Below are 19,556 nucleotides of genomic sequence, written 5' to 3' on the forward strand. Positions count from 1 at the left end.
GAGTGTGAATGGTTGTCTGTGTCTATGTGTCAGCCCTGTGATGACCTGGCGACTTGTCCAGGGTGTACCCCGCCTTTCACCCGTAGTCAGCTGGGATAGGCTCCAGCTTGCCTGCGACCCTGTAGAACAGGATAAAGCGGCTAGAGATAATGAGATGAGATATACAAATATAAAAAGAATAAGATATGGGGGAGAGAAAGGAGGGGAGAAGAAAAAAAGGAAGGGGGGGCAGCAGGAGAGATATTGCACATTGTCCGATATAGGCTACTGCACCACTGAATAAAGTTCTTAAATCATAAAATAAAAAACTAGACTTAAAAAAATAGGGTGCCTAAGACTTAAACTAGACAAGAATATATATATTTTTAATAAATATATTTTATTCGTAGTAAGAAGCATAGGAACTCGTTTTTGGATCTAGGAACCCAAAAATTAGTGGTTGAAGTTTCCTTCCGGACTGTTTCAAAACAACGGCACGAGTGCCATTATGTTAGCTACTTGGCTAGCTAATGCGATTTTCTGAAGTTGCAAAAAAAAAATATTTGAAATTGTTGGAGAGCCGAGAAAATTTGCTGAATATCCCCTAACCATTTTGTCTTTCCTTCAGCAAGATTGTTTCCTTCCGCCATTTTGGAGTTTTTGTATTCCAGCCGGAGATTACCCGCTGCTGAATGCTAACAGCGCTGTAGCTTGCATGCGTTACAGGTGAGTTAGCCGGTTAGCATAAATACATTTATTTTTTCTATTTTGTTAGCGTTTATTAAAGGAATTGAAGCTCGATAAAGTGTGTACATTGTATTCGTGCGTTTATTGACCGCCTGGACTTTGACAGCGTGTTGAGTTTCTTCGCCTCAGCTTTGGCAAGAGTATGACGTCATGAACGTTGACAACGTCTAATCATAAGTCTAAACAAACTGTATCGTGTTCACGGTTTCCTTTTTGCTGACTCAAGTTAAAAGGGTTATCGGAGAATCAAAATGTGTGTGAACGGAATTGGTTCCATTTAAATGTCTGGGATGAATGAATGAATGAAGTGTGTGTGTTCTCTTGCATGGCAGTGGATAAAGATGGAGCTGCAGGCGGTGCTGATGGCTGCTGGTGGTGGGTCCCGCATGATGGACCTCACCTACAACACCCCGAAACCTTTACTGCCTGTGGGCAACAAGCCGCTCATCTGGTACCCGCTCAGCCTGCTGGAGAGAGCCGGCTTTGAAGGTAAACTGAAATGCCAGTCAGTCAGTCAATGCACCACCATGACTGATACACTATCACCACACATCTCATCTCATCATCTCTAGCTGCTTTATCCTGTTCTACAGGGTCGCAGGCAAGCTGGAGCCTATCCCAGCTGACTACGGGCGAAAGGCAGGGTACACCCTGGACAAGTCACCAGGTCATCACAGGGCTGACACATAGACACAGACAACCATTCACACTCACATTCACACCTACGGTCAATTTAGAGCCACCAGTTAACCTAACCTGCATGTCTTTGGACTGTGGGGGAAACCGGAGCACCCGGAGGAAACCCATGAGGAGAACATGCAAACTCCACACAGAAAGGCCCTCGCCGGTCACGTGGCTCGAACCTGGACCTTCTTGCTGTGAGGCGACAGCGCTAACCACTACACCACTGTGCTGCCCCTTTTGACAACATTTTTTTTTTTAATAAGCTTTTTATCAAAAATCTTAAGTTTTGCCAGCATTTCTCAGCATAATAGCATTAATTTTACAGCATGGATAGCGATAACGACAGTGTTCACAGCGAAAGCAAGTTTTACTACCCTGAGGAAGAAGAAATAAAACAAAACATTTCAGGAGAAAGCTAAAAACCTGGATCTTGCTAACGCTGAGCAAAAACATGGCTGAATCCTGAATGACTCAATTTTGTATAAATAGGGGACTACATAGGCGGCAAAATGTAATTTTTTTTTTTCCCCTGCCATGGAAGTGAAGCCATTTGCATTACAGCGGTGAATGAGGATTCAAAATGGCAGCTCGGCTCGGTTTCCCTTTCGGACGCTCTCATTTTCTGTTAGAATTTGGTAAAGAAAAAATAAATATATTATTTACCAGTTTAAGGTCGTTCCGTATGGTGAAATACCGTGACCTCGGCCCAGAGGGCCTCACTCAGTACTTTCAAGACCTCGCTCACGGGATTTCACGATACGGACCTCCCAGCTGGTAAATAACATTTATTTCACTGACAGAAATAGGTTATTTAGGGCTTACGTATCTGTACGCACCTTTGGCAGCAATTACAGCTTCAAGGCATTTTGGGAAAGAGGCTACGAGCTTGGCACACTTGTTTCTGAACATTTTTCCCTGCCATTCCTCTTGGCATATCCTTGCAAGCTCCATCAGTTTGGATGGGGAGCATCGGTACACCGCCATTCTTGCAGCACTAAGAGCTTTTCTATACTTCAGGAAGCTCTCCTTCCACACTAATTTGAACACTACCAATTTTTTTTGACACCATTTACGTTCCAATTTTCGAGTGGTCTGTTTTAATGTGCGAGTGTCATCATTATACCAGGGTGCTAATTTTTTGTCTCTCACCATTTTCCTTTTTAGAGGAGCTACATTATCTAAGGTCTGGCAAAACGTTGGCTCTAAGCATTCAGTTGCCTGATCAAGTTCTGCAGGGGCTGACAGTGACCCAATCAAAGTTGATAACTCTGGGAGATCATTTATAAAGCTCTGTGCAGTAGTTGACGTGAAAGTACGTTTAATACAGTAGCGTGGTGAGGTGCATATATTATTACTCAGACGTAGTTTGAATGAGATGAGAGAACTTCAGACTGTGGAAGTATGACTATATTGTCTACGTTTAACCCGAATGTTAGTATTAGATCAAGGGTGTGACCACCATTATGGGTCAGTCCTATGACATTCTGATTAATCCCTACTGAATCTAAAATGGACACAAACGCTGTTTTCAAAGGGTCTTCTGGGTTATCGAAGTGAATATTAAAATCTCCGACAACTAAATCTTTGTCTAAGGAAATAACCAGATCTGAGATAAAATCTGCAAATTCAGAAAGAAACTCAGAATATGGCCCCGGGGGCCTGTAAATAATAAGCAATGGAATTAACTGCGTAGACTTATTTTTCAAGGCTACATACATTATATGAGTATGAAGAACTTCAAATGTATTAAATTTATAACCAGGTTTTTGTGTTACACCTACTAGATAATCATTATAAATAACCACAACGCCTCCTCCTCTGCCAGTTAGATGAGGCTGGTGTATATAACTGTATCCAGGAGGACTCGCTTCATTTAATGCTATATATTCATTTGGCTTAATCCATGTTTCAGTTAAACAAAGTACATTAAACTCCTGATCAGTAATGAGTTCATTAACCATTAGCGCTTTAGATGTAAGAGATCTAATATTTAATAGCCCCACCTTTAGATCAAAGGTGCTGGCAGCAGCTGTACAGTCAGTATGATCTAATTTTATATTAATTAGGTTACTGGAACAAACTCTGAATATTTCTACCTTTTTGTTGAGCTCGGGGAACAGACACAGTCTCGATGTAGTGGGCCCTGAGTGACGACTCTGTGCAGCTAGCAGACAGTCGGTTTAGCCTGTTCGTCTGCTCCCTGGCCTTGGCTCTGGATTGTCAGGAATTAACTAGGCCTGTCCTGAGACTATGACCTATGCTGCAGGAAATGAGAGCAGCACCTTCCCGAGTGGGATGGATACCGTCCCGCCCTAACAGGCCAGCAGTGCCCTTAAAATTAGCCCACTTATCTATAAAGCCCACACTGTTTTCAGAGCACCACCTGGACAGCCAGCAGTTCAGCGACCATAACCTGCTGTAAGCTATATCACCATGCCGCATTGGGATGGGGCCAGAGCATACTACAGCATCGGACATGGCCTTCGCTAATTTAAACACCTCTACAAAGTTACTCTTAGTAAGCTCAGACTGACGAAGGCATATATCATTAGCTCCTGCATGGATAACTATCTTTGAGAACCTGTGCTTGCCTAGGACCCTAAGATTACCTGCTATGTCCAGCACCCTGGCTCCCGGTATACACCTGACTCAAGCTGCTGGTGCCCCTAAAGGCTGAGCTAATTTCACGTGCCGTATGATAGAGTCCCCTATAACCAGAGCTCTTTCAGGTTTCTCAGTGGGTGCGTCACTAAGGAGAGCAAACCTGTTCGACACGTGACACGGAGAGGAGTGATGCTCCCGTGGACGAGCCTCAGCGGTAGCTTTGGCTCTACGCTTATGCCACCGAGTCGTCACCCATTTGCCCTGCTATAAGGGCTCTAATTCCGGAGTTGAGGGATTACTAACTCCACCTAGGGCATCCAGACTTTCCCCTGCAGAAACTACACTGTTCTCACGCTCACTAACCTTCTCTAAAGCCTGGACATGCGCTTCTAGCACTGTAATCTTCTCCGTCAGAGAGCTAACTAATCTGCACTTATCACAAATAAAGCTAATAAAGCTATCGCTAGCGATGGAGGAAGAATGACTAAACATCCTGCACTCAGTACACTGAACAGGCTGAAGGTGTGCCATGATGAAAAGATTCACGTACCTTAATCGAAGATCTGTTGATATTAAAGTAGATCTGATGTAGATGGCCTCCGCTTGTGGTCTTTACACAGGAGGAAAGAAAAAGAAAGCTTCCAGTCTCGGTGTTCTTCCGAAAAAAGAGAGAGAGAGAAAAAACCCGGAAAAAGGAAAGCGAAAGTGAAAAGTACAAAAAGGAAAGCGACAGTACAATAAAAATGAAGAGGATCCAACGATGGCTGTCTCATCGGCAAACTTCTGAATGTGAGACAGCTCCGAGTTGTAGCAGAAGTCCGCGGTGTACAGGGTGAAGAGAAGAGGGACCAGCACCGTGCCCTGGGGTGCTCCGGTGCTGCTAATCACAGTGTCAAACGTGATGTCCTTCAGCCTGACGTACTGCGGCCTGTCAGCGAGGTAGCTGGAGATCCAGGTGACCAGGCAGGGGTCCACTTGCATCCTGTTCAGTTTGTCCTGAAGCAATAGGGGCTGTATGGTGTTGAAGGCACTCGAGAAGTCCAAGAAGAGGATCCTCACTGTGCCATTTCCCTTATCCAGATGCGAGTGGGCTCAGTGTAGCAGGTAGAGGATGGCATCTTCCACACCAACACCTGCCCGGTATGCAAACTGCAGACAGTCCTGGGCATGTTGTACCTCGGGTCTGAGGAGGCTGAGGAAGAACCGCTCCAACGTCTTCATCAGATGTGAAGTGAGTGCCACCGGTCGGAAGTTGTTCAGCTCGCTGGGCCGATTCTTTTTGGGAACTGGAACGATACATGATGTCTTCCAGAGGGTGGGCACTCTCCCCAGCTGCAGGCGTGAGGTTGAAGATGCGTTGGAGTAGTTCACCCAGTTCAGCAGCGCAGGCCTTAAGTAGTCAGGGACACACCTTGTCCGGGCCTGCTGCTTTCCTGGGGTGAAGCTTCCTCAGTTGACCTCTGACTTGGTCTGCAGTAATGCATGGAGGAGTCTGTGTTGAGGTGGGGGATGGGGGGAGGGGGCTGCTGTGATGATTGGGGGGAGGTGTGTAGAGGGAAGAAGGAGAGATGGCTGCAGTGAAGGAGAGGGTGGGGGGGGGACGTGGGCTGGTTGAACCGATTGAAGAAGTCATTCAACTCATTCGCCCTCTCCACTGTCCCCTCAATGACTCTGGTCTTTGTATTGTGCCCTGTGATGGTTTTCACACCTTCCCAGACCTCCCTCATGCTGTTCTCCTTCAGCTTCTGCTCCACCTTTCTTCTGTAGCTGTCCTTCGCTTCCCTCACACAGCCTTTTACCTCCTGCTGTGCTGCTTTCATCGCCTCCCTATCCCTGCTCCTGAAGGCGGCCTTCTTCCTGTTGAGGACAGCTTTGACTTCCTGGGTTACCCATGGCTTGTTATTAGGGTAACACCATACAGTCTTAGTGGGGGAGACCACGTCTGCACAGAAGTTGAGGTAATCTGTCAGACAGTGTGTCAGCCCCTCTATGTCCTCACAGTGTGGGCTAAGCAGCACATCCCAGTCCATGATGTCATAACAGTCCCTGAGGGCATCTTCCATTTCAGGGGACCACCTCCTGATGGAGCTAGTTGTTGCAGGCTGCCTTTGAACTAGGGGGGTGTACTTCGGCTGTAGATGAACCAGGTTGTGGTCAGACTTCCCTAGTGGGGGGAGGGGTGTGGCTCTGTATGCATCCCTCACATTTGCATACAACAAGTCAATTGTCCTGTTGTTCCTTGTTGGACAATCCACAGCCTGGTAAAAAGCAGCCAAAGTAGAGTCCAAAATAGCATGAAAAGTCCCCAGAAATGATGATAAATGCCTCAAGGTGCTGTGTCTGCAGCCTTGCTGTGACAGAGTGAATCCTCTCACATGCAGCAGCTGCGTCTGCCCTCGGAGGGATGTAAACACAGATGGTGATCACGTGACTGAACTCCCTCGGCAGATAAAATGGCCGCAGACTAACGGCTAGCAGCTCCAAGTCAGGGCAACATAAAACTGTCTTTACGGAGATGTGTCCCGGGTTACACCAGCGGTTGTTAACATAAATGATGAGTCCCCCACCTTTGCTTTTCCCGCATGTGTTAGTGTCTCTGTCGGCTCCCGCAGCATTTGAATCCCTGCAGGTCCACGTTAGCATCCGGTACGAGATGTGTTAGCCATGTCTCCGTAAAGGTAAATAATCTGCTCTCCTGGTAAATCCGCTGGTTGTTCAGAGCGGAAAGCTCGTCGACTTTATGCGGCAGTGAGTTCACATTCCCCATGATAACAGAGGGAATGGATGGTTTGTCCGCTAGCCTAGCCTTTAGCTTAGCTCCAGCTTTGCAGTCCTTAGGTTTTCTCCTCAGCTCGGCTGGGATGGGGTGTCGTATCCCGGCTTGTCCCATTGTTTTCAGGGCCGGCAGCTCCTCTCTCGAATAAGTGAGAAAACTGGCTCCTGGTTGCATGTTAAAGTTAAAAATATCCATGTTATATAAGTAAAACACACTATGTCTTTGTAAGAAGAGCAGAAAGTAAAAAAAGGTGGAAAAAAGAGGTTTAAAGAGCTAAAAACTACAGAGCTACTGGAGAGGCAGCTGTCTCACACAGCGCCCATGTCATCTAGAATGATGTATGAACAGGTGAATGTGCATTCTCTTGCACGAAATTAGTATCAAAATTAATGTAGATATAAATATCTTATGCCAAATTATTATGGCATGTTAGAAAAAATAAAGAACAAATCTGAGTCCTCGTCTCCAATTTACAAGTCCAAATGCGGTTAATGCATGAGTCTGAGTCATCAGTGCTCAAGTCAAGTCACAAGTCCTTAAAATTAGGGCATGAGTCGGACTCGAGTACTACAAGCCTGGCTCCCTGTGAGGGGGAAAAAAAGGAAGCCAGCCACAGCACCCCTATCATACTGATAGGGGAAGCCATGGACTAATGGTTAGAGAAGCAGCGTTGTGACCGAAAGGTTGCTGGTTCAATTCCCTGGACCAGCAGGAATGGCTGAAGTGCCCTTGAGCAAAGCACAGATTCCCCCAACTGCTCCTAACATGCATGGGAGGACAGTGTTATCTCCCCTCTTCTGCATACAGGTGCCCACGGTTGGCGAGTGTCATCGTGATGCAATCGATAGGGGAGAGTAATTCCATCCCTCCTACACAGAAAGCACGGACAGTTTTACTCTCTTGGACTCTCAGTCATGGATGGCTGTGGCGTCATCAGGATTCAAACTCGCCATCTTCTGATGATTGCTGTTCTGTTCCTTTTATAGTGCCGGTATCAGCTGAGGAGTATTGGCCACTACCTGATTCAAAACTGACATAACAATCACTGAGCAAAGGCTTGATGGTGGTGGACTTGTGTCCTGTGTTCATATGGAAAGTGTCTGTTGTGTCAGCGAACATCTCGCACACACTCTTATGGTGGCTCTTCTTATCCTATCCAGTGTTTCAGGCCAGCATCATCCAACCGTTGATACTCTGTATTGGATTAAAAGATTCCTAGTAATTGTCGTATGCTCCAGAAAAAGTGCTCGAATAAAAATGTGTATAATATTTGTCATGGAATGTACAGTATATCGAAATACCATGTATCTCTCTCTCACACACCAGGGTTTTTTCTAGAAAAATTTAGTATGAGGGTGCTCACCATGGCGAGGGAGCGAAGCGGGGGGGGTGGGGAATGGGCCCGGTTGTCCCCCTCCGCCGTGCGAAGCCTTTGAAAAATTGAGGCTACAATGGGACATTCTGAGGCTATCTGAGAGGGGAATTGTAACAAATTGTGTCAACATTGAAAAAGAAAGAAGTAATCTTCTTCTGCCCCAGACGGTCTTTGGCTTTCTTCCGTTTCGTGCCGCGGGATGACATCTTTAAATGCCCAAGTGTCAACAAAAACAACTCGCGAACTACTTCTGTCAAAAGCTCCCGCGCCGGTGGGTGAAAGGTCATTTAGTCTCGAGAAATCTCGCTCTGCAAGTCCGCTGACCTTGTATGTAACCCATGTCAAATCTTGCGAGAGCAGCCGCGACAAGTAAACAACTAAACAACATGGCGCCTCAGTCTGGAAACCGCCAATTCGGATTGTTTTTGCACCGTCTGGCGGTGTATCTACTATATTTTTGGAGTAATTATAATGTATTTGATGATCAGACACATTGTCACGTGGTGTTGCTGGGATGTTTTCACGGAGAAAAGATGGTTTTGAGAAAGATTGCATGTTGTGCAGTAGCATATAAGTGCATGGCCTAAGTGTGACTTGGGGTTCACTCGGCATTTCGGTAAGGGGGCGCACGCCGAGAGTAAGAGGGCGCAGCGCCCCTGTTCCCCAGTTTAGACGAAAGCCTGCGCACACTGCTCTTTCACTCTGAATTATGACTATTTATGTGTGCTGCGTTTTATCCTGCTGTGATTGATGACCTGTTTAGTTGTGCCTCACATAGTTTATCTTGTGCTTGTTTCTGCTCACTGCATGGAAACCCAACAGCTAAATACATACATAAATGTGTGTGTGTATATATACAATATTGTCACATGACCCCTGGACACGTACTGAGTCGGTGGATTCATGACCCTGTATTTGGCTTTTAAGCAGAAAATGTATACCAGATCAAATCAGTGCAGACATGTGAAGGTTTAACTAAAAGGGGTGAAATGATGTCATCTTAATGTCTCAGCAACCGTAGGTTACTAATTTCGGGACTGTTTATGAGGCACTCTTTGCAAATGCAGGATTTTTGGAGGTGATTCTACATGTTCTTGAAGTGCATATGAAATCAAAATGAGCGGTTCAGAGCTTTTTGTGTCTGACAAGACATACAATAATTCATCGCTTCTAAGAAAAAAAAAATTGAAGTGTCATATTTCTTGTCTTGTATTTGTCCAGCTAAATGCTCTTTATAACTTATGCACCAATCAGCCATAGCATTAAAACTGTTTGTCGAATATTGCGTCGGTCCCACTTGTGCTGCCAAAGCAGCTTTGACCCATTAAAACATTGGACCCCGTAAGACCTCTGAAGGTGTGCTGTGGTATCTGGCACCAAGCCGTTAGCGATAGATCCTTTATGTCCTGTAAGTTGCGTGGTGGGGCCTCCGTGGATCGGACTTGTTTGTCCAGCACATCCTACAGATACTCAATCGGATGAAGATCTGGGGAATTTGGAGGCCAAGTCAACACCTTGAACCCTGTCGTGATCCTCAAACCATTCCTGAACAATTTTTGCACTGTGGCAGGGAGCATTATCCAACTGAAAGAGGCCACTTTCATTAGGGAATACCACTGCCCTGAAGGGGTATACTTGGTCTGCAGCAGTGTTTAGGTAGGTGGTACGTGTCTAAGTAACACTCGCATGAATGCCAAGACCTGAGGTTTCCCAGCAGAACATTGCCCAGTGCATCACACTGCCTTTGCTGGTTCACCTTCTTCCCATAGTGCGTCCTGGTGCCATCTCGCGCACCCAGCCGTCAACATGATATCAAAGAAAATGTGATTTGTCCGAACAGGCCACTTTCTTGCATTGCTCTGCGATCCAGTTCTGATGACCATTGGAGGTGCTTTCAGTGATGGACAGGGGTCAGCATGGGCACTCTGACCAGTTTGCAGCTGCGCAGCAATCTGCGATATATTGTGTGTTCTGACACCTTTCTATCATAGTCAGCATGAGCTTTTTCAACAAATTGTGCTACAGTGGCTCTTCTGTGGGAATGGACAAGACAGGCTAGCCTTCGCACCACACGTATCAATGAGCTTTGGGTGCCCATGACCCTGTCACCGGTTCACCTTCCTTCCTTGGACCAATTTTGGTAGGTACTAACCACTGCATGCCAGGAACACCCGACAAGGCCTGCCATTTTGGAGATGTTCAGAACCAGTCATCGAGCCATCACAATTACCCCTTTTCCATCAACATGAACCAGCTGCTAGTTCTGGGCTGGTGCTAGTGCTGGTTCAGGGGTGGTTCAACTTGTGAAACATCTAAAACCAGTTTGCTTTTCTACGGCCAAGAGAGCCACCATCCGCATCATTGATTTGGCATGAGTTTTACACCAGCTGCCCTTCCTGATACAACCCCTCCCCATTTATCCCAGCTTGGGACCGGCACTAAGAATGCATTGGCTTCTGCAACACCAGTGGCAGGATTTTACAGCAAAGGATATGGAGGAGATGGAGCGACATTATCCACTGTGGTGACCCCTAATGGGAACAGCTGAAAGAAGAAGAAGAAGAAGAGAGCCACATCATTGTCACTGTATACGTCCCTGCTTTCCCAGCTGCTAACACCACTTGCCGGCCCTGCTAGTACCAAGCACAACAGCAGTGGTAGGTTACATTGTCTCTTCTTCTTTGGATTAATCAGACAAGAAGTAACACTAAGGCCATCCTTAAAAAAAAATCCGTTTCCTGTCCACCGGGTGAGCAAAAAAAAATTTTCAGGAGGGAGGGATTTTTTTTTACACTATATGGATGGATAAGAAATCGCAATGCTGTGGTTGCTTTTTCCTTCAGTACTTTTTTTATTACAAAAGCAGACACATTTAATAAAATATGACGGTTTAATCAATAGGGCTGGGTTCAAAAGATAGATCCACGATCCGATATCGATTCACATTCAAAAAATACGAGATTGATTCAAAAACGTGTGGATCGATCTCTTCCAGGTGGCTATAGGCACTATTTTCTCGACCGGGCAAGGACCGCTATAAAAAGCGGGTGCCGGCAAACGAAACCGAAACTTAAGAACGCGAGATGGCTGAAGCTGCACAGCTAAAATCACCGCCTGGCCTGGAAGCTGATGTATGGCATTACTTTGGATTCAAACGTTACGAGGACAGAGACGAAGTCGACAGAACAAAAGCAGTGTGCAAACTGTGCCACATAGAGGTAAAATATAGTGGCAATACAACCAATCTCCGCAATCACTTATCCAGGCACCACGCTGACAGTTTCAGCTAAACCTGCGGCGAATCAAACTGCACTGGAGAAGGCATTTGGTGTTAAATTACAAACACGTATGGGGCTGTTCCTGTCAATAGGGACAGTTTTTACTTTAAAGTGACAATCCAGCAATATCTAAGTAAATGGATATCGAATCGGATCGTGACCTTATGAATCGGAATCGAATCGATCCAGGAAATCTGGATCGATTCCCAGCCCTATTAATCAACTGAAACCTGTACAAAAACTTTAAGTTAGCATTTTAAATGCTGACTGCAACATTTGCAAAACTTTTACAAAGGTACTTAAAATGTCCGACACACGGACTTTTTGTAGTTCTAAATCGAGCGTTAGGCCGAGTTCGGATGAAATTACACTATTAAAATGATCACTGAATGATTTGTTTTTCTGAATCTTTACTATTTTGTTGTTCGCTAGAATACCATTTTGCGATTTCACACTTAAGCAAATGTTTGAAAACTCCGGATCTCCTTCCTTCATGGTGGCTGACATTTTTTTGTGCCGCACGGCGCATGCGCAGAGCTGATTCAGTTCTATATTCTGCGCGGAATGCAGGGCTTTCCACAAGCGCCGGCTGCCGGCCATACAGCCGACTACACAATCAAGTCCAGCCGGCTACTTTAATGACTATTATTTTTGTAGCCCACAGGCTCTAAATATTAATTTTTGATTTTAATAAAATTAAATGTTTATCTAACGGACTGACAATAATGTCAAACTGAACTGCACTCATTTAAGTTGTGATTCGCGCTGTTTGTACCGATAATAACCGCAAATTCCCCGCCGACTTCGTTGATCAGGGGAGAGCAACTCATCCGCAGCCCCGACATGCGGTGTGTGCGCGCGCACTCGGCGGAGGCAGTAGTGTGTTGGAGGGAACAGAAGCAGAGATGACGCTTATTTAGTCTCCGGTAAACCAGTCTTCTCTCGTTCAATTACGTGCTGGCATCAAAAGACACCGTTGGTTGTAAATGAAGCCAAACTGAGTCGTTTGAGTGTATTTTCATACACAAATGGAGAAATGTTGGCCGAGTGTGTAATTGTGTCGCCCCACTGCAGACCGTTGTCGTTGTTAATCCATAGCATGCTCAGCTGCGTGAATGTGTCATGCACCGAAAATTAGAGATTTACAAGCCAGGAACGCCTCATGATGCAATACGCAAGAAAAGAAAGAAGATTTACTGCCATTTTACTTTGTATTTGAGTAAAGTGAATAAATAAATGGTCTGTGGAAAATACATTTAATCCTGGGAACTGCGTGCACAGGAGTTTATTTTGTGTTTACTCCCCCCCCCCACCGGCTACTTATTTGTCATGGCTGGCTAGTATGAGCCTTAGTAGAAAGCCCTGGGAATGCGGAAATGTCAAGTTCGATTTTAGATTTATGAACCCGAAGAAAAGATCGAAAAACCAGCGTTAAAAAAAAAAATATATCAACGGCACTCACCCGGCCGGTGGACCGGAAACAGAACATTTTTTAATAATGGCGTAACTTTTTTTTTTTAATGCCTGTTACAAAGCTTTAGCTGGTCTTGTTGGTCAAGATAATCCCACCCCAGCCCCTGACATAAGTGGTTCTTTGGTTTTAGACCAGCAGAGTTGGTGTTGCTCTGGAACCAGTTTTCCTGGCCAAGAACCAGTTCTTTGGCTGTCAAAACCCGAAGAACTGGTTCGAGATTAGGCACTGGCTGCGAACCAGCCCTTGAAATGCCTTGGTGGAAAAGGGCCTAGAGAACCACCATAGAGCCACATCATTACGTTTGGCCCTTGTCAGAGTCACTCAGGTGTTTAGGCTCGCCCATTTTTCCTGCTTCCAACACGTCAACTTTGAGAACTGACTGTTCACTTGCTGTATAATGTATCCCACTCCTTGACACGCACCACTGTAATGAGATAATGTTCTTCATTTCACCTGGCAGTGGTTTTAATGTTCTGGCTGATCGGTGTATGTCCCTCCTCCGGGGCAGGTCGTGCTCTACAGTAACGGCTCATTCGAAGGAAACACGATTCAGCGGTGTTTTTTTGGCTGTGCTTCTTCCCACACGCTATTCCCTTTTCGAACCAACCCTTGGTTGAAAAAAGCGTTTGGGTTTTATTAATTTTGAAGCGTGTGGAATTGTTTAGCGTGTTTTCTGTACTGGAATGTCTTGCGAACCTCAGACTGATTTATAATTGTGGTTTCATTTTTATAAACTGTCAGGCTTTCTCAGTCAGTAAGAAGAAGCAATTGTCATTTTATCAAGTAGTGTAATGTTTAAAATTTATATTCTGTTTTGTTTGTATTTCCTTCAAGTTTGAATATCTGGAACATACCGGTAGTGCTCATCTCAATGTTGATCCAGCACTGTGCAACAATGGAGACAAATGCGTGTATCCACAAATGATAACCCTTTAAGGCCAATTTATGCTGCCAACGCAGTCCTCGCAGACGGCCGCAGATAACGTCTGCGTAGCCTCCCCCACCTTTGCAGACGCTCTGCGCACACCTCCCAAAAATTGTGACCACCGCAGAAGCCTCGCAGACAGCGTCGCAGACAAGAGGGCTCTGATTGGTCCACTCTACATCCGCTGTACACGCACTTCCGCTTCCCTACTTTCCCGGTTTGTTTTGTTTTCACGACCGCCATTTTTAAAAACACGAAATAACATCGCGCACGCCTATTACTCCCCGCTCAACGATAAATTACAACTGTCTGCGAAAAGCTGTCTGCGAAAGCCTTGTCGCAAGAGCATGCAGAGGCCTTTAGTCATAAGCCTACCGCTCATACATGGCCGAGGACCTCCTGGTGGTAACTCGGTGGCTCTCCGTCAACCTCGGCTCAAACGCGTCCAGTATAACTCTCGCCGTTTTACGATATCGTCCCCGCTGAACTCCCACGGGTTTGCTTTAAGGTGGAAATCCTCCAGAGAAAAGGCTTCTTCACTGCTCTCCACATTTCACTCAATTGCGAAGCGACTGCAACATTCAGTAGTAGTCGAGTATCTTGAATGCTAGCGGCAAAGGAGTTAACATGGCATCGATTGGGCCTAGTTTCATAATTGTACTTTTTTTTTTTTTTTTTCTCCCTTTAAGGATTAGTCATCTTTGCACTCTTGAAAGTGTCACAGGGCAAACTGAGAACTATTTGGGATACGGCGTCTCGACTGAAGTGCACTGTTTACAAAATACGGATGAGTGACGGAATACGGATTCACGGGAAAAAAAAAGCATGGCGCTTTTATTCACGGATATGTGATTATTTTCTGTGAAATCTCAGTAGTAAATTTAATCAAACAGGTGTCTGTGACTTTTTCCTCCTCCTTTTCTGTGGCTACGGACTCTTTTTGTATAATTTCTGGGCACTTCGGTCCGTGTTGCTTTTTACCGTCTCCTCCATCTTTTTAATGACCGAAAGCATTAAATAGATATTTTTGTTTGCTTTCTGTAATTTCCGTGTGCCTTCGGTTTTCGAGAGAGATTCATCACCGATTGAATGTAACTCTGCAATGTTCTTAAAGTTTGGCGACAACAGGACGAAAACTTGCTTTCGAAAACACTTTTTTTTTCCTTGTTACTCTTTTCTTCCCGTTTGTTCTGATATGTAGTGAGTAATAATATTTCTTTAAGTCTCCGGAGTTACCTTTTAACTTACGGGTCCCTTTCCAAGAAAAACTGGAAAACAGAACAAAAGAGAACGGTGGATAGAAATGGAAAGAAATCAAGACAAGACGAATACAGGTAGAAAAATAAACGAAAAACTCATACAAAGTAGACGATATATCCGAAAAGTTGTCCTTGAAATTAATTGATCTGTGACCATCTGTTCTGCAATCCCGACTTTCTACATCAGACTTTGGGTGAAATATGGGAACTTCACCCCCTTTTGGCAAAAATGGCATTTCAGAGTTGTATATTTAAATAATATTGACTGCTTTTTTTGTTCGTGGTATATCATACCCCTTTTCCACCAAATCAGTTCCAGGGCTGGTTCGGTGCTGGTGCTGGTTCACAACTCGTTCAACTTGCGAGCCAGCTGAGAACCAGTTTGCTTTTCCATAGCTCACGGTGCTAAGGGAAGCCACGTCATTATGTCGCTGTATACGTCCGTTACATCGCTGCGTTTGCATAAAGCTTGGCGCGAATATCGAAGCAAAAACAGCACAGAAGAAGCAGCAACAATAATAATAATTAAAGCCGCAAGCGGCCTCGACAGGCCCTCGCGCCAGCGGCCAAGGGGGGCGGGGGCATGCGTCCCCGCGAAAAACCTTCCACAGCTTCTTCGGCAAGAGACATTACTCCCGCAATGGCGACAAAGAACAGAATTGGACACATGGCAACGATAGGGTCTCGCACTGTACGGTGCTCGGGCCCTAATAATAATAGCGCCCTAATAAGGGTCTTGTAAAGAGTTTGCTTGCCAAGTTTGACAAATCAGAAGCTGCAATATCATTTTTGCCATAACCAGCACCCCCAGGGGCGAAAGTGCACAAAATTAGGCGAACATGTCAGGTGAGCTATGAAGAGTTTGCGTATGAAGTTTGATGACAATTGAGTAAAGAGAAGATGAGATATAGATTTTTGAAGAATAAAATTTTTGTTTTTTCCCATGTCAGTAGGTGGCGCTATGCTGTACATGAGCGATTATGAGTTGGAAAAATAAGTGTCTACAACAGCAACGCACTATCACAAGGTAGTGGTGTGAAGGAAAAGCATTATGGAATTATTTACCAAAAACCCGTTTTGGAGCAATTGCGTCGGCCAAAAACAGCGCCCCCCATGGACGAAAATTCCCAAAATGTGGTATACATGACATGGGAGGTAGGAAGAGGGTGGCCGTGAAGTTTGACCAAATTTGAGGAAAGACTGGAATTTTTGCCCAAAAATAGCGCCCCCAGTGGCGAAATATCACAGAAAGTGGGTAACATGTCAGAAGCCCAATGAGTGATCTGCATGTGAAGTATGAGCAGTTGTGAGCAAGTAGAAGATTTGTTATGAATTTTTAAGCATGTAAAATGTTGCATTGAAAATTGATTGACGTATAACTTCTGAACGGTTCATGCTACGTGAAACCTATTTAGTAACTTTTGTCAGCCATGTCTGAAGATGATGTGTATCAATTTTGGTGACACTCCTATGAACGGTCTAGGAGGAGTTGCGCCGTCTTCGTGGCCATGCATTTCGCACAAAAGTGAAATTACCTCACTTCCTGTTGGGCGTGGCTAATGCACTGGCATTACATTTTTGGCCGGGTTAGTGAGATACATATGCGTACCAAAGGGCATGCCACTACTACAAACTACATGGCAACCAGGCACCTTAATGCGAGAGGCAAAAATCACAACACGTTAGGGGGCGCTATAGAGGCCCTGAGGCCCGCCTGGATCTGGGCTTCTGGTTCTCAGTAGCGGAGGCAGTCTAAGAAAAAGGAGCCAAATTTCGTGCGTTGTCGACCATGGCAAGCGCCCCAATCAGGGTCTTGTAAAGAGTTTGCTTGGCAAGTTTGACAAATCAGAAGCTGCAATATCATTTTTGCCATAACCAGCACCCCCAGGGGCGAAAGAGCACAAAATTTGGCGTAGACGTCAGGTGAGCTATGAAGAGTATGCGTATGAAGTTTGATGACAATTGAGTAAATAGAAGATGAGATATAGATTTTTGAAGAATAAATTTTGTGGTTTTTCCCATGTCAGTAGGTGGCGCTATGCTGTACATGAGCGATTATGAGTTGGAAAAATAAGTGTCTACAACAGCAACGCATTATCACAAGGTAGTGGTGTGAAGGAAAAGCATTATGGAATTATTTACCAAAAACCCGTTTTGGAGCAATTGCGTCAGCCAAAAACAGAGCCCCCCATGGACGAAAATTTCCAAAACGTGGTATACATGACATGGGAGGTAGTAAGAGGGTGGCCGTGAAGTTTGACCAAAATTGAGGAAAGATTGGAATTTTTGCCCAAAAATAGCGCCCCCAGTGGCGAAATATCACAGAAATTGGGTAACATGTCAGAAGCCCAATGAGTGATTTGCGTGTGAAGTATGAGCAGTTTTGAGCAATCAGAAGATTTGTTATGAATTTTTAAGCATGTAAAATTTTGCATCGAAAATTGATTGACGTATAACTTCTGAACGGTTTATCCTACGTGAAACGTATTTAGTAACTTTTGTCACCCATGTCTGTAGACGATGTGTATCAATTTTGGTGACATTCCTATGAACGGTCTAGGAGGAGTTGCGCCGTCTTCGTGGCAATGCATTTCGCACAAAAGTGAAATTACCTCACGTCCTGTTGGGCGTGGCTAATGCATTGGCATTACATTTTTGACCGGCTTAGTGAGATACATATGTATACCAAATGGCATGCCACTACTACAAACTATATGGCAACCAGGCACCTTAATGCGGGAGGCCAAAATCACAACGACTTAGGGGGCGCTATAGAGGCCCTGAGCCCCGGCCAAGTTTGGGCTTTTGGTTCTGAGTAGCGGTGGCAATTCTCGGAACTGGAGCCAAATTTCGTGCGTTTTCGCCCATGGCAAGCGCCCCGAAAATGGCCCAACAGCGGAGAAAAATAAAGAAGAAGAAGAAGACGGAAGAAGAAGAAGAAGAAGACGGAAGAATAATTAAAGCCGCAAGCGGCCTCGACGGGCCCTCGCGCCAGCGGCCAAGGGGGGCGGGGGCATGCGTCCCCGCGAAAAACCTCCCACAGCTTCTCCGGCAAGAGACATTACTCCCGCAATGGCGACAAAGCACAGAATTGGACACATGGCCACAATAGGGTCTCGCACTGTACGGTGCTCGGGGCCTAATAATAATAATAATAAATTTGGCGTACATGTCCGGTGAGCTATGACGAGTCTGCGTATGAAGTTTGATGACAATTGAGTAAATAGAAGATGAGATATAGATTTTGGAAGAATAAATTTTTTGGTTTTTCCCATGTCAGTAGGTGGCGCTATACTGTACATGAGCGATTATGAGTTGGAGAAATAAGTGTCTACAACAGCAACGCACTATCACAAGGTAGTGGTGTGAAGGAAAAGCATTATGGAATTATTTACCAAAAACCCGTTTTGGAGAAATTGCGTCGGCCAAAAACAGCGCCCCCCATGGACGAAAATTCCCAAAATGTGGTATAAATGACATGGGAGGTAGTAAGAGGGTGGCCGTGAAGTTTGACCAAATTTGAGGAAAGATTGGATTTTTTGCCCAAAAATAGCGCCCCCAGTGGCGAAATATCACAGAAATTGGGTAACATGTCAGAAGCCCAATGAGTGATTTGCGTGTGAAGAATGAGCAGTTTTGAACAATTAGAAGATTTGTTATGAATTTTTAAGCATGTAAAATTTTGCATTGAAAATTGATTGACGTATAACTTCTGAACGGCTTATCCTACGTGAAACGTATTTAGGAACTTTAGTCAGCCATGTCTGAAGATGATGTGTATCAATTTTGGTGACATTCCTATGAACGGCCTAGGAGGAGTTGCGCCGTCTTCGTGGCCATGCATTTCGCACAAAAGTGAAATTACCTCACTTCCTGTTGGGCGTGGCTAATGCATTGGCATTACATTTTTGTCTGGCTTAGTGAGATACATACGCGTACCAAATGGCATGCCAGTACTACAAACTACATGGCAACCAGGCACCTTTATGCGGGAGGCCAAAATCACAACGACTTAGGGGGCGCTAAAGAGGCCCTGAGGCCCGCCTGGATCTGGGCTTCTGGTTCTCAGTAGCGGTGGCAGTCTAAGAAAAAGGAGCCAAATTTCGTGCGTTGTCGACCATGGCAAGCACCCCAAAAAGGGTCTTGTAAAGAGTTTGCTTGCCAAGTTTGACAAATCAGAAGCTGCAATATCATTTGTGCCATAACCAGCACCCCCAGGGGCGAAAGTGCACAAAATTTGGCGTACATGTCAGGTGAGCTATGAAGAGTTTGCGTATGAAGTTTGATGACAATTGAGTAAATAGAAGATGAGATATAGATTTTTGAAGAATAAATTTTTTGGTTTTTCCCATGTCAGAAGGTGGCGCTATGCTGTACATGAGCGATTATGAGTTGGAAAAATAAGCGTCTACAACAGCAACGTACTGTCACAAGGTAGTGGTGTGAAGGAAAAGC

The 19,556-nt window shown here is 45.1% G+C and overlaps 1 protein-coding gene across 1 annotated transcript in view; it reads left to right on the plus strand.

Annotated features, from left to right (window-relative positions):
* The first annotated feature begins 467 nt into the window (after positions 1–467).
* eif2b3 (eukaryotic translation initiation factor 2B, subunit 3 gamma) overlaps positions 468–19,556 on the plus strand; it is a 183,459-nt gene continuing 164,370 nt past the window's right edge. The window contains exons 1-2 of the mRNA XM_060931294.1: positions 468–705; positions 1,059–1,215. Of these exons, the coding sequence (XP_060787277.1) occupies positions 1,068–1,215 (148 nt within the window). The 5' untranslated portion in view covers positions 468–705; positions 1,059–1,067. The remainder of the gene's footprint in view (positions 706–1,058; positions 1,216–19,556) is intronic.

Source organism: Neoarius graeffei, chromosome 1, assembly GCF_027579695.1.
Source record: "Neoarius graeffei isolate fNeoGra1 chromosome 1, fNeoGra1.pri, whole genome shotgun sequence".
NCBI classification, from domain to species: domain Eukaryota; kingdom Metazoa; phylum Chordata; class Actinopteri; order Siluriformes; family Ariidae; genus Neoarius; species Neoarius graeffei.